The sequence below is a fragment of the Gracilinanus agilis genome, chromosome 1, assembly GCF_016433145.1.
Source record: "Gracilinanus agilis isolate LMUSP501 chromosome 1, AgileGrace, whole genome shotgun sequence".
NCBI lineage: Eukaryota > Metazoa > Chordata > Mammalia > Didelphimorphia > Didelphidae > Gracilinanus > Gracilinanus agilis.
The window spans coordinates 620,438,401-620,452,217 of record NC_058130.1 but is presented as its reverse complement, the minus strand read 5'-3'; the positions used below and the strand labels follow the sequence as shown (position 1 = coordinate 620,452,217).

The 13,817-nt window shown below is 43.7% G+C and overlaps 1 protein-coding gene across 1 annotated transcript in view; it reads left to right on the top strand.

Moving 5' to 3' along the window:
• The window catches only part of GMDS (GDP-mannose 4,6-dehydratase), an 847,788-nt gene extending 842,104 nt beyond the window's left edge, over nucleotides 1-5,684 (top strand). Inside the window, exons 10-11 of the mRNA XM_044668245.1 lie at nucleotides 4,332-4,400; nucleotides 5,155-5,684. Coding sequence (XP_044524180.1) covers nucleotides 4,332-4,400; nucleotides 5,155-5,217 — 132 coding nt within the window. The 3' untranslated portion in view covers nucleotides 5,218-5,684. The remainder of the gene's footprint in view (nucleotides 1-4,331; nucleotides 4,401-5,154) is intronic.
• Nucleotides 5,685-13,817: the final 8,133 nt, after the last annotated feature.

Sequence of the window (13,817 nt, the reverse complement as noted above, 5' to 3'; positions counted from 1 at the left end):
TTAATGACTTTTCCAGGACTTACTCTGGCTCTTTATCAGTTCATTATTAAAGGAACATGAAGCAGAACAGCATTTAAAATTGTTGTCAAACTCACTGCTCTGACTGCCACTGGCAAATGAAACTACTAGTGTGTGCCTATGATGCTGACTGAATTAGTCATCTGTGGTAGAAAGGGAAAAATTAAATTGGCTTTAAGCATGAATATAATTTTAGTCCCTTTTTCTGCATCTTGTTTTGGTGCCATTAAACACTCAGTTAAGCCTAATTGAATTGGACAATAATAAATTACACACTGAGACCATATCATTTACCTAATGAATAGAAATGATGATACCCAGAACCAGGATTTAGGAAATGTAGAGTTTACCTTAAAAGTGCTTTATATTTTTCCCCCAGAGGTTTGCCATCATATTTTTCAAGTTCCAGGTCACCCAGCATAAGAAGTCCTTTTGCCCTAATTTGTGACGGTATATGTGTTTGCACTATAAAATGAAACCCATAGAAGATCATTTCTAGGCATTTGTTGCTATTCATCCAAAACCTGCTTTTAACCTACATTAAGAGAAGGGGGCTGGGGAGTGGGGGTTAAGTGGTCAAATAGAAGTAAAGAGTGTATCAGATAAACTCATTCCTTTCCCCTGTCTTCAAGTAAAGATCATATCAGTTAAGTGAACTTTTATAATTTCAAAAGATTTTCAAATCGTGCTAAATAGAAGCAGGCAATTGAGCTATTGCTTTTATTACTCCCACAGCTACTGCTCTGAGGCAGAATTGTAGACATGTCTGAGAAAAATAGCAGTTCTTAACCTGCGTGTAAAAATACCATTATACCTAATCTGTTTTCTTTGTAGGGAAACATATTTTTTACTTAAAGAATCATTTTTTTGAAATTTTCTTTCAGTCATTATATTAATAATAAAGAAAGAGCTATAACCCTCTCCCTTCCATCCAATTCTTTCCCCTAAACTAGGCTTTTGATAAATCTCTTCGCTAACTAGAATTATGAAAACTAAAACACTGGCTGTTTCCTATAAATAATGTAGAAAGAACGAGGAAGAAAGTCCTTTAGGGAAAATTAAGTTAAAAAAAAAAAAGACCCTGAGATTGTGCCTAATCTTAGCCTAAAAAAAAAAGAAAAAAATCAGTAGCAAGAATACTGGTTGGTTTAGTTCAGCAGTAACTGACTTAAAGAACCACAGTTTTAGTCTAATGGGACCTCATCCTCTTCCTTCATAAGCTCTCAGGCTAATGATGCTTTAGGAAAGCAGGGTTTTGGCAGCAAGTAGCAATAAGCCTCTGGACTGGCATGCAGGAGTTAGCTCAAAAATAAATTTGGAAATTTAAATAGGTGCATCTCTGGTTTCAATGAAATATTTTGCAGCATATGCTAGCAATGTCTGTTTCTAGGCTTTTCAAAACCATTTTTCTTTTTCCTTAATTGTAGTTCCCTCCTTGTTTTTATATTATGAGCTACTTGTAGAAAAATACAGGAAACAAAGTTACAATACAAATCTCCCTTGTCTAAGGCCAATGAGATCATTTGAAGCCAATCTGGTTTCAGGTTTTTGCTAACTATAAATTCAAAACCATGAATTACATGTATGCAATGTTGGTTGATTTACAGCAAGTGTTATGTGATTAAACAATAACCATGTTTCTTCAGTCGATGCAACTCCCCTGGAATTGGGGAATGGGGGAAGGGATGATTTTTTTTTTCATGATTCCAAATGTCACAGCACCCTCTGGGGAAAAAAACATAACATCATCTATATTTTATCAAGCAACATACATAAAATTAAAATCTGAGAAATGAATCTATTTGGGAGATGTTGCTGAAAAAAGATTTCATTTGCTTTTTTTTCTTTTAAAAATTATTTTATTTGAGTATTTTTCTGTCAACTTTTCCTAAAGATACAGTATATTTTATTCAGTGTTCTAGACTGTGCCCCTAGGGCAGGGACTCTAGTTGCTTTATTAGTAGTTGCACTTGGGGGTAAAGGGGTGTTAATAATGGAATAAATTTGTCCAATTTAATGAGTATGAAGTTGATGAGGAACAAAAAACCTGACAGATAACCATTTAACAAGCTTTTGAGAATGATAATTCTAGTAATGGATTATTTTATCAAGCATTACTTTACAAGTAAAATATCAATTTCTAAGCGCTATAGAAGTAGAAGGAAAAAGACAACAGTCATAGACTAGCTGTAAACGGTTGTGTATTCACCAAATAGCCTCTATATGCCAGGTTTTATGGAAATCTGCAGAAAATAAAGATTGGCATAACATGAGAACTTGGTCATTTGTCATTTTCACCTGAAATAGTTATTTTAAGTTTCTGGATACCTTTAAAGCATTAAAAGCTTAAGCATGTTTATAGTTGTATTGGCTTTTCTTGGGTATTTATAAAAACCCAGCTAGTTTTGCCTTTCCTTAAAGTCCTTAGAATATGAAAGCCCATTTTACCTATAAATGGATGGGTACTTTGGTTCTATTGATAAGCTAACTGTTGCCTCCCAGATGCAAGACTAGATATCAGACAGTTACCTCGATTTCAATCTGAGAATTGCTTTTTGTTTTCACAAAAATGATGGCAGTGGGGATACTAGGTTGGTTTTTCTTCTCTTTTTCCATTTTTGTTTATTCTGCCATAATGAAGCAGCTGAATTATGTCTACCAAGCTAATGAGATCATGGCTTTTGCTAACTTGGGACTTTCAGAATGGCCTTCTTTTATTTGTATGTGCTTTGGGTATTTATGCTTTTCTGCTTTCACACTTCAACTTCACCCACACATTTTGATAAGGAACTGTCCAGTGATCTGGGGCTCAGCTGGAGGTACGCCCAGCACCTGGCCCCTTGCTGCACTGGGGGGCACTTGAACATAACACGCTCCTTGATCACGGGGAAAGAGCAAATGGAGAAAAAAAGTACCTGAAAAGTGTAGCAGACGCATCTTTAGAGAAATCCCATAGTCTTGGGCTTTCGGGGACGAGAGCCACTGACCACTTGCTCATTAGCCCCACCGCTGGTGAATAGGAGCAGAAGGGGGAAAAAATCCCAGGGGATACCGTTGGACGAGAAGCGAGTCAAGTGAATTTCCCCAGCCGAGAAAGCAGCCTGCCCTTTCCCCGTGGAGGCATCTCTTCCACACTGCTTTTGCCGAATTGGACTGGCTGTAAAAGTGGAGCATGTGAGAATTGCCACGAAGCGATTTTGAAACGTAGAGCCACGGGTAGTTCAAAATAAACGTTCGTGTAGTCAAGACTGGAACTAGCTCGAGCTTGGTGGCTTGTTTGTTTGTTTTGTGACGCTTTAGAGAGAGATACAGTGAACAGAGATAACTCGGGTTTCCCCATCCCTGACCCCAGCCAGCCTAATTAAACGGTCATTTAGACACATGGCAATGCAGCTCGAATTACTTGGCCCTCTTGCGTGGATGTTGACTTTAGTTAAAAAATAAAAACATTCTAGTGTCAAAAAGCTTAAGTTTTGTCACTGCCAGCAGGACACGAGACTGCGAATGCTGACCAAACTCAGGATGTGCTCTATTCTGATTTTTTTTTTTAATGTGAGGGAAGGGGGGAGGGGAGGGGTCTGTTGATTTATTTCTGTTTTGCTAGAGAAGTTCAATAATTCGAAACAGTTCTCACAGTAGCGTCCATGACAACTTAATGTACAAAAAAAAATCACCATTAAGGCGTCAATAGGACTTGATGGGGGGAGGGGGCAAGGGAGAGTGGGAAAGAGGCTGGGGGAGGGAGGGCGAGGGGATTGATTGCTTTTTATGGTTTTTAAATGGCCTGTGCAGTGTATTCTTAAATGCAGCCTCCAGATGATTTATAGGTCCATGAGCCTCAACCGAAATTGCACCACGGGAGCAAAAAAAAAAAGGATTGCGGGGTTGGGGGTGGAGGGTGGAGAATGAAGCTGAAACTGGGTCTGCGTTTGTAGACAGCGGCGGCGGGCGAAAATTCTGCTGCAGCCCAGAAATGCGTGTGGACGTTTGCACTGACCCAGGCGCTTGGGAAAGCGGCAGCAGGCTGGGTGTTTGTCAGCCGTGTGGAAACTTTGCCTCTCCGCCTCCTCCTCTCTCCCCCTAAATTGCAACCTGTTAGGGGGCCAGGCCGGAGAGCTCCGAGGCTCGCTAGCCAACAAATTGTAGGGACTACTGGGAAGGCGAGCGGGGAGCTTGGGGAGAGGGGGGAAGGGGAAGGACCAAGATGCTTTAGATTAGAAGCCAGCCAGGCAGTGGCCAGCATCGCACACTGCAGTGAGGACAGATACACAGCACTCCAACCCAGGAGTTTCTCCCATTTTATTTTTGCACAGGATTTTCTGCAAGGAGACTGTACCAAAGCAAAACAAAAACTAAACTGGAAGCCCCGGGTCGCTTTTGATGTAAGTTAATGTTTTGTAATGAAATTCTCTTTTTCATCCCAATTGGGGTTGGGAGGGAGGTAGTAGGAAAAGGCAAAGAGTGGGGGAGGAGGTGGGAGACAGAGCATAGGAAATCGACTGGGGGGGGGCGGGTGTTTTTTAGGCAGCTGGTGGTATTTTAAAAGAGGTCAGGGCTCATTTTCTGCCCATCGAAGGCATAATAGTTGCCTGTGCCTTCCTTAAGTTTTGCTGCGGAGGCAAACACTGGCATAGGATTGAAAAGCATCTTTTCCAAGGAAGATTGGGGGGACTGTCCTACAGATTTCCGAAGCTTCCATCGGAGACCAAACTTTTCAGTGTGTTCTCGGGCAGGACAGAAAACAGCTGGGATCATCCCGTGTTCCTTTCAATAAAGAATACATTTCCTTCAGCCCTTTTTCTCCTGGAGCCCGGGGCTTCTTGTGGTAACTGATTCCTTCCTCTTCCACACTGTAGCAATCACATTTTTGCAAATAGTATTTGCACCGAGTCCTGGTAAAGAATGTGTTTCTCCAGCTCTCTTCAGTACTTTATGGAATAGCCCCTTAGAAGCTAAGCCTCAGACAGAATAGGCTTCGGAGGAACAGAGAGAGGGCCTACCTAGGGGAAGGGAATTGGGAGAAGATCGGACCACAGACTGGAGAGAGCCCTGCCGATGCCAGGGCTGGGATGGGCGAGAGAAAGCGTTTGGTGGATAGAAGGTAATCCAATTGCCTGTCTCTCTTGCCGCCTGCAGGATCTGGTGAAGGAGATGGTGGAGGCTGACGTGGCTCTCATGAAGCACAACCCCAATGCCTAAGCCGACCTCTCGTGTACCTGATCTTCTGAGGAGATACGATCACCTTAGCCAGCCTGGGAGGGTTAGGGTGGAGGGTTCAATTTTCCCTTGTAATCAGTCGGTGGAGGGCACCTGACTACAGGTAGAGGGTCTGAGTTGATATGGTGGAGAGGAAGATTTAGAAATGTCCAACACTGATTTTTTTTTTTCAGCTCTCAGATGCCATAGATTGTCTCTCCTTGTCTGGGGGGGTGCGGGGGAAGAATCTTTCGATTCCAGAAAGATTGTAAAATTGAAACTGTGATCACTCCAATGCTTGGTTCCATGTTATCCCATAATAGATGCTTCAGCTGAAAGATTTTATATAATTGACAGGATGGTTTTAATCACAAATCATTCATTTGACTTAAAATTGTGTTGTTAGACAACAGAAATTGTGGGGCCTTTAAATTGTTTTCTTTTTCTTATTAAACTGGTCTTTCTACAAATCAGGATCTAGAGAGTATCATTGTTTTCTCCAATTCTGTTGTGAAAATCAACAAAGCAAAAACCTGTTCACACACAGACACAACATTCTGTTTTCTTTATTTGAATCCCCTTACCATTTCGTTCTCTTCCTTTATACCAAGTCATACTTTCCTTTGCCCTTCACCTTTTAAGCCTTTTCCCTGCACTCTAGCCTTCTTCCACTTTTAACTCTTTAAATTTGAGTCATTTGTTAATATAACTCAAAAACTACAGAAAGCCATTTCCTGACCTGGCTAACTGAGTCCTGAGCTGCTGGAAAGCAAGCAAAGGGGCCAGGGAAAGCTTCAAACGAAAGGCAGTGTTCCTAGGGTTTTTTTTTTTTTCCTAGTGACAATAAGCTCCTCTATCCACAGTCAGAACTCAAGTTCCTGCAGAAGTGAACCATTCACATTCCATCCTGTTTCTGCTTACTATAATTAGACCCCATAAGAGAGTTTGAACCATCCCAAAAGATGGCTTAAGAAAATGGGGGGTGGGGGAGGCAGACAGAAAAAGAAAAACCTTAAAGGTAAGTAAATATTGTTTGGGCATTTTGTGCCAAAATCCCCAGGTTATGGAGAGGTCATGAAGGCAATACATTTCCCTTTGGTCTAGGATTTTTCACCGGCCTTATTATTTTTATCCTTTGTCTCATCATGATCGTCTCTTCTCCTTCAAATAAAAAGGGGTTTTGGTTTATCAGTCCAAATGAAGAGGTCTGGGCATTGCCTAGAGCCACAGTTTATTACTTACTGGCTCCTTGTTTCATTGTTTAAGTTCACAAATAGTATGCACTGTTTATGTAGCTTTGTGAGTTTTATATATATGTACAATGGGAATATACACACATGCCCACAGTACATATATACACACATATATGTACATAGAAAAACACGGAAATATTATAGTATTATCAAAATTGCATGCCAATGTAGGAGTCACTGAAATATTGAAGTATATATCTAAAACAAATATATATATTCCTGTAAAATGAATGTCTACTCACATATACCTCCTTAAAAACACAGGTATGTGTATCATAAGCATATATATACATAAGTCATATATTGTGTTATATATTGTTTTCCAAACCATGATACATCAGTTAACTCATGAAAAATAAGGACCAAAGACTAAACGCCAGCAACACCCTCCCAATAAAATATAAAACTTTGCCAGAAATTAAAATTTTAACATAACCATTTGTATGAGACAAGACTATTTCTGAATTCATTCAGAGGCAATTTTATGATATGGAGAGGGAGGGGGTAGTAATAGAGGTGGGCAGGGAGAGTGACTGAACTGAGCTTTTAATTGCTGGAGAAAGAGGGTTCTTTGTGTGACTTTGTGAAAGGCAGCAGGCAGTCTCCAGAGGTGCAATGGAAAAAGTGTGTGCTTCGAAAGGAGGTGGTTTCAGGGTTAGATGGAGCAGAACTGGGGCCGAGCTGTGCAGGACTGGGCTTTCAGAAGCAAAGCTGGGGAACAGTGCGCTTCTCTCCATCCTGTGCAGAAGCTCAATGGTCGCTAATTGGAAACAGATGGTTTCTTGAAGGCTGGTCCTACAGGACAGACCCTCTAGCTCTCTCTCTCTCTCTCTCTCTCTCTCTCTCTCTCTCTCTCTCTCTCTCTCTCTGACATCTACACATCAGTGTGCATCATTATTATTCCATACAGGTGCTCAGTCTTCAATTTTATTTTAGCATTCCACAAAGTAAAGTTATCTCTGTTTACCTATACTCTCTCACCCATCACTGTACATACTTTCCATCCTCTACACACATGAATAAGAAATTGTCTGGCTTCCCAGCGGCCCTATTTAATCCCAAGTGGGGGTATAGAGCAGAGGCAATATATTGTGGCTTTTTAGAACAATCCCAAAGCCATAATAAGCTTCCTCATTGAGGAGGAGATGAAATACAAAGCAAATGCTTAATACAACAGTAGCAAAGCCATAATTTTAAATTATAGTTCTTAAAATGGACTATAACATCAGTTTTTGAAGGGAAAAAAACAGTTTACACAAGATGGATATCAGGAAAGTATTTTCGGATACGACCTTTTGTGCTTTCCTTCAGTCTCAATCCTGGTGGTCCTATGGGGCTTTTTTGGTTTCATAGCCTCCTCTGGGGGATGGGGAGAATTTACAAAAAAGATCTTCCATATTTCTGTTTTCTTTTTTATTCTGTGAGAAAAATTAATTTGGATAACCCCATAAGAGAAAACTACTACTAGGAGATTTCTTTCAGCCTCAATTAAAGACGTAAATCAGCTTTGGGGAGTTATCAGACCTTTTTCTTGGAAAACTCTTAAAAATACCCTGTATTCCTCAATTTTTATTATAGACTATGAAAGTGATGAGCACAATGTTGATTGTCTTTTGAACTGTCAGAGGCCAAAGAGGAAGCAGAATAGGAAGGGAACATCTTTTTTCTCTTGGGACCACCTTTCAGTCTTACCTACCCTTTGACCTGCCTATGGTGAGGAGGCTTAAGAGCTCTGTGATTGCTGGGATCATTTTTCAGGTCCAAGAAGTAAGTATTAAGACCCAGATACTTAAAGGGCCTTTGCTTTTAAGTAATTTAGTAATCTTAAGAATAAAAAGTCTGCCACACTTTTGCAGCTATTTGGTGACAAAAGAAAAAATATATCCTGATTGGGAGCTCTAAGTAAAATATCAAAGTACTTAAAAAAAAAACAAGAGACTAATGAAATTCATCTCTTAAGAAAACTGGAGCTTCTTAAAGGTATGCAAAAACTGCTTTGGACAAATCTGTATTTTTATTTCCTTTAAACACCAACTACCAAGGTAGGAGACAAGATGAGTTCAGAGATGATAGCCTCTGGTGATCTGGGTTATTGTCAACCTTTCTTTTCTTCAGTTATTGAAGGCAAAGGCACAAGCAAATGCTTGGAAAGTGAATAGTTATTTGTCCTTTAATATGTTGTTGACAAATCAGTTTCCTTGTCCTGAGAAATTATTCTAACACACTTTAATTTTATTTATAACTTACTCATGCTGCTTATTTCCACTTAAAGAATTCAGTCCTCTTGAATGGAAGTTCACACTTCATATATTTTCTGCAACTCTGCCACACTATTTTCCCCACAAAGCAGACCATGTTCCTGTATTCGGAGCATAGAGGAAAAGAACTGTTCGTGCACCTAGTAGCCATTCTTAGGGGAGGGTTCATACTTTTACAAAGGTTCTTATTTATGGCTGTAAAATTGTGCATGCTTATTTGTAGATGTGCTTGTTTATGGCACAGGTACCCATAGTGTCACAATTTTTGTGCCCATTCAAACAGGCTCTCTGTTCCCATTTCAAAGGTTTTAGTCACAGGCATTTCGGGATTTTTAAAAATGGAAACTGCAGGATTGATTTAAAAACAAAACTAACTTTTCAGGACTAAGCTAGCTAAACCAATTGTTTGTTCCCTCCTCCTTAGCCAGCCTTCCCTACCTTCCCAGGATTATTTCCTTAGCAAACAAACAGGAGGTGGAGACTGATAACTTGATTTCTTTGGGAGTGTCAAAACTGGCAGGAAGCTGCCCAGGTACAACAAGTTCCTGGGGCTTTTGGTGGGACTAGGCTAAGGAGAATTCCGCAAAGTGGAGGAAGGGTCATACCGCTGCTCCCAAAGCTAAGCTAAGAATAAAATGAAAGGGGGAAGAGAATGAACTGCATTCCCACAATCCTGTAGTGCCCAGAGTAATGTTTAAGATAGGTCACATCTCCAGGAAAGAATAGACAGATTTTTTTCCCACTCTTCTCCAACTTAAATGAACTTCGGCCTCTATTTGCTGCCACAACTACTAGGAAATGCAATATTAGAAAGAAATTTTAAAAAGAAGGATGAAAGTGTTACATCAGACCACCTCAGCCCACTCCTTCCTGAACCTTTCCTAAAAAGCCAGTTTTATGGGTCAAAGAAAGTGAAGAAAGTCTCTCCAGCATTTTCTCTCCCATCCTGTGCACGAAAGGAAGGGATACAAGTATACACACATATGCATCTACACTTTAAAAAAAAAACACCACCGCCAAGCCTAGCCTGAGAGTCAGTGCATCAAACTTTCCATCTTTCTCTCTCTTTAGGCCTAGGCCAGAGTTCCCGTTAGTACAACACCCAGAAGTCATGTAGGAGTTGTGCTTGCAAACGTTTTGAATGTCCAACAACACTGAGAATGATTACTAATGGCTCTATCTCCAGGCCATTTCAATTCTTCCCATTTCTCCCCCCCCCCCCTTTCCCCTCTTATAGCTTGTCAGTACCAGAGAGCCTGTGCCCAGGGACTGAAAATCCTGAAACAGTAACTCTGCTGGCCTCTTCCTGGCGGCGCCTCCTCTGCCTCCTCTCCAGCTCAGTTCCAGTGGCCTTGAAGAGGGGCAGCAAAGGAATGCCTGACCGCTTCCTGCTCCCCACGAACACACTCTTCTTTCTCTCCCCAACTGTGAGCAGCCACTTCCCTGGTCCCAAAAGGGAGTCTGCTTGGGCCAATCGCCTCTTGGGGGTACAAGATGGCTCCCTTTTTAGTGGGTCCTTTGGTCTCTGCCTTGGGAAGGATTCTTACAACTGCCTAGAGAGTCCAGAGAAAAAGATTTCAGGGACCTACCCCAGGGGCTCTCTCTGGTTAGTTCTATCCTGTTCCTTTGTTTCTCTCTTTTCCTCTGATCCAGACCTTACAAAATGCAGACATCCTTCTCCTCTGTGAATACTCTATTTGTATGCCCTGCCTATCATACTGGCACACAGATGCATTGGGCTTAGTGGTAAAAAAAGCTTTGGGCTCTAGACCTGGCCCTGCCACTGTTTGACTTTGTGACTTAACTTTGCTGGGAAGGAGAACATCTGCAAAATGTGGGGATTGATCCAAGTGGCCTCTGAAGCAACTTGTGCCTCTACAATGCAGTCTCCTAAGAACCATGTGCGGCTCCATAGGTCTATTGGCAAAGGCGCTTGTAGCTTAGAGTTCATGCAGTGCCCGTGTGGGTGTTGGGAAGGGGACAGGTGGCTCCTGCTTACAAACTCACTTTTCTCCTTCCTGAAGAGGAGCCTTACACACACACACACACACACACACACACACACACGGCCCAACCCTGCCTCTGACCCAAGGAGGACGATGCCCTGAGGGATGCTTACTGTAATTCAAATCCAAAATTCGGACGATCCCATCCACGGAAATGCTCCCCGCTCCCCCCCAGCGCCCTCCCCCACTCCCCGAAGGGAAGATATGTGATCTGCTCCCCACACTGAAACTAATAAGTGATTAGAAACGATTCTGAAGCCCGCGCCCATGACCGACTGAATCGGATCGATTGGCCAACTGCGGAGAGAGGAGGGTCGTGAGCTCAGACGTCGGAGATGATAGCTAGAGGGATCATCCTCACTATCCTATGCTCCTTCCCCACCTCCGTCCCCCAAGACCTTTGTTGGAGAAAAGCCTAGCCCAGCCTGGAAGCAGACGGGCTCTTTGGGCCAGACTCTCCAGCTGGTGGAGGAAAGGGGAGGGGAAGTGGCCATAGACCGGGAAGGGAGGGAAGGGATGGAAGGTATGGTCAAGTCCCCCGGGATATTTTATCTCTGGACGACTGGAGAGCGAATTAAGCCGCTCTTTCACAAGATGCTTCTCCTGTCGCTCTCAGTCCCTCAGCAGCCCCAAAACAGCCTAGAGCGAGGTGGGCCCGAGAGAAGGGATGCCTAGAGCTCCGGAGGATAATCCCGGAACCTTGAGCGGCAACAGCCGTGGTCTCGAGCCCATCCAGCCAGCATCCCCAGCGAACCTGAGCTGGGATGAATGAGATTGCAAAGACCGGAAAGCGGGGCAGCCCCTGGCAGAAGACAAGGCGATGCTCGATGTTGGTTTTCGTTGGGGGATTTTTCGACCCCCACATTCTTCAAACAGGTTCTTGTAAATCCTCTTCCGGCCAGTGTTTCTCTGATTTGAAAGGGAAGATAAGGTGTCCCAAGAGGAGGCCCGAAAGTTTCGTCCTTTCGAAAATCTTTGTGGCAGTGTCCAGCTGCGGGCCATGTAGCACTTTGCTATTGGGAATGGCGGCGCTTCTGTCCCTCCTCTGGCCCCAGGAGGCCTGCCGGACTGAGACACCGACGCGACCTCTCCTCCGCACCACACCAGACTGCAGCCCAAACCCACCCTGAGAGAGGCACACTCCTCCCCACACCTTGGCGAACACCTCAGGCTGGTGGGACTCCACAGTGTCCGTGTGTGTACTTCACGGATGATAGTAGGAAAAATAATTATCGGAACCGGGAAGCAGCGCCCCTCCCCCTCTCCAAAAGCTGCTGTCCTGTCCCTCACCTTCGGGCTAGACAGGGATAACCCGGTCAGTAACCTCGGGGACTGTGCAGTTAGTTCAGCTTGAAAACCCTGAGGCCTTCCCCTTCTCCCACCCCCACCCCCCTCCAAGGCCAGCCTGTGAGAGCGTGCCTGCAGCCTAATAACCAGCAGGTATAGCGTAAAATGTCCTTATTCTGTTCAACTTACACCAAATCTGCAATCCTAATAAATGATCCAGCTCCCAGTCTGCGCCTCCGATCTCTCGAGATCACGAACTACTTATCCTCGCACCACGTCTGCCTTTTAAAATCCATTTTACTTAACCTAAGTGCCTGGATCATTACTTCGTTCCATTAAGTTTTCAAGCTTTATTTTTCCCCCTACCAAGTTGCACTTTTGCTGCGAAGCATCTGATGGCTTCTTAAATTTGAATCTCGCATCCAGTTCGCAGCACATTTACGACGTTAATATGCCCTGTGCACATCACAAGCAGGGCCGTGGCCTGCTTTTATATCGGAGGAAATTTGGCTGTCTTAAGAGTTAATGACTCTAAATGTGTTGGTTTTCCTGCTTTCCCCCCAGAGACAGTGAAGTGGGGGAGGGGGTAGAGGTCTGTCGTTTTATTATTTGTGGCCAAAATCTGTACAAAGCTAAATTGCACCGACAGTCATATATTATCCCTGACCTCAACACTGAAACTTCTCTCCTTCTCTTTGCTTCCCTTTGTACCCTTGCCCCAAAGCCCTATGCACCCCCCCCCATGCTGGCAGTCCCCTGCCTGTGGAAAGGTCAGGTGAAAGTCTCCAGCAGGTATGTCCCTAGCCGCTGGCCTCGAGCTTGCTTCCAGAGCTCACAAATTGTTCTCTCCTGCCCACCCAAGTCGCTCCAAGCTGTGTTTACTTAGGGGGCAAAGCTGCCGGCTAGTTCCCATCCCGGAGTCGACCTGGACTAGCTCTTTTTCTCTGGCTCAATGGGCACCTTCGGCAGGAGTGCTGCGGGAGTTCTGAGAGGCCTGGATAGCCGAGTGAGTACTGCTCGGAGGACTGTGGATAGAAACGGATAGAAAGGATTTGGAAAGACCTTTGCTCTTCGACGTAAGGGATGGAGGTTCTGGGCTGCCCTAAGGGAGGTAGGAACAGAAGACGCTGAACTCTCGCTTCTGGGAGCTAGATGCTGGCATCGAGAGGATTCAACTGTGTGCCAAAGACCCTGACGAGCAGAAGTCCCGAAGGGTGACTCGGTTGGTCTGCTTCGGGCTTGGACCATAGATCCTAACTTTGCAGATGGGGTAGGGGGAGAAGGGGCAAGAGGCTTATCCCAACATTCCCCTCCCTCAGGACCCTCCGAGTGGATCAGAGCAAGTTTCTCATCGTAATTGTTACATTCCAACAACAAAATAAATGATATACCACTTAGAAGTCATCTCCCAGGCACCGAAACAAAAGGGTGCGTTCTGAGTCAAGATGTCTCCGGGGGTCTCTCCCATACTTCCCCACCCCTCCATTATGCGTGGGTGCCCCTGCATTACTTCCTGAAGTCACTCACGCAGGGTCGCTAGACACGGAAACTCCAGTGCCTACTGAATCTGGTATAATACGCTCAATATGCTGCAATTTAAAATCAGTCAGGGAAAAAATCAAGTAAACAAAACAAACAAAAATAATGTAAAACAGAGGGTTCCCTCGGAGCCACAGTAAGCCTGAAAAGGAGTGCAGCAACGATTTAAGTTGAGCCTTATGTTCCAATACACCTTTCTGAGAGCTTCCAACAAGGCAGATATGGTACATTTTCCTCAATTTTCCAGTACTAATCACGTT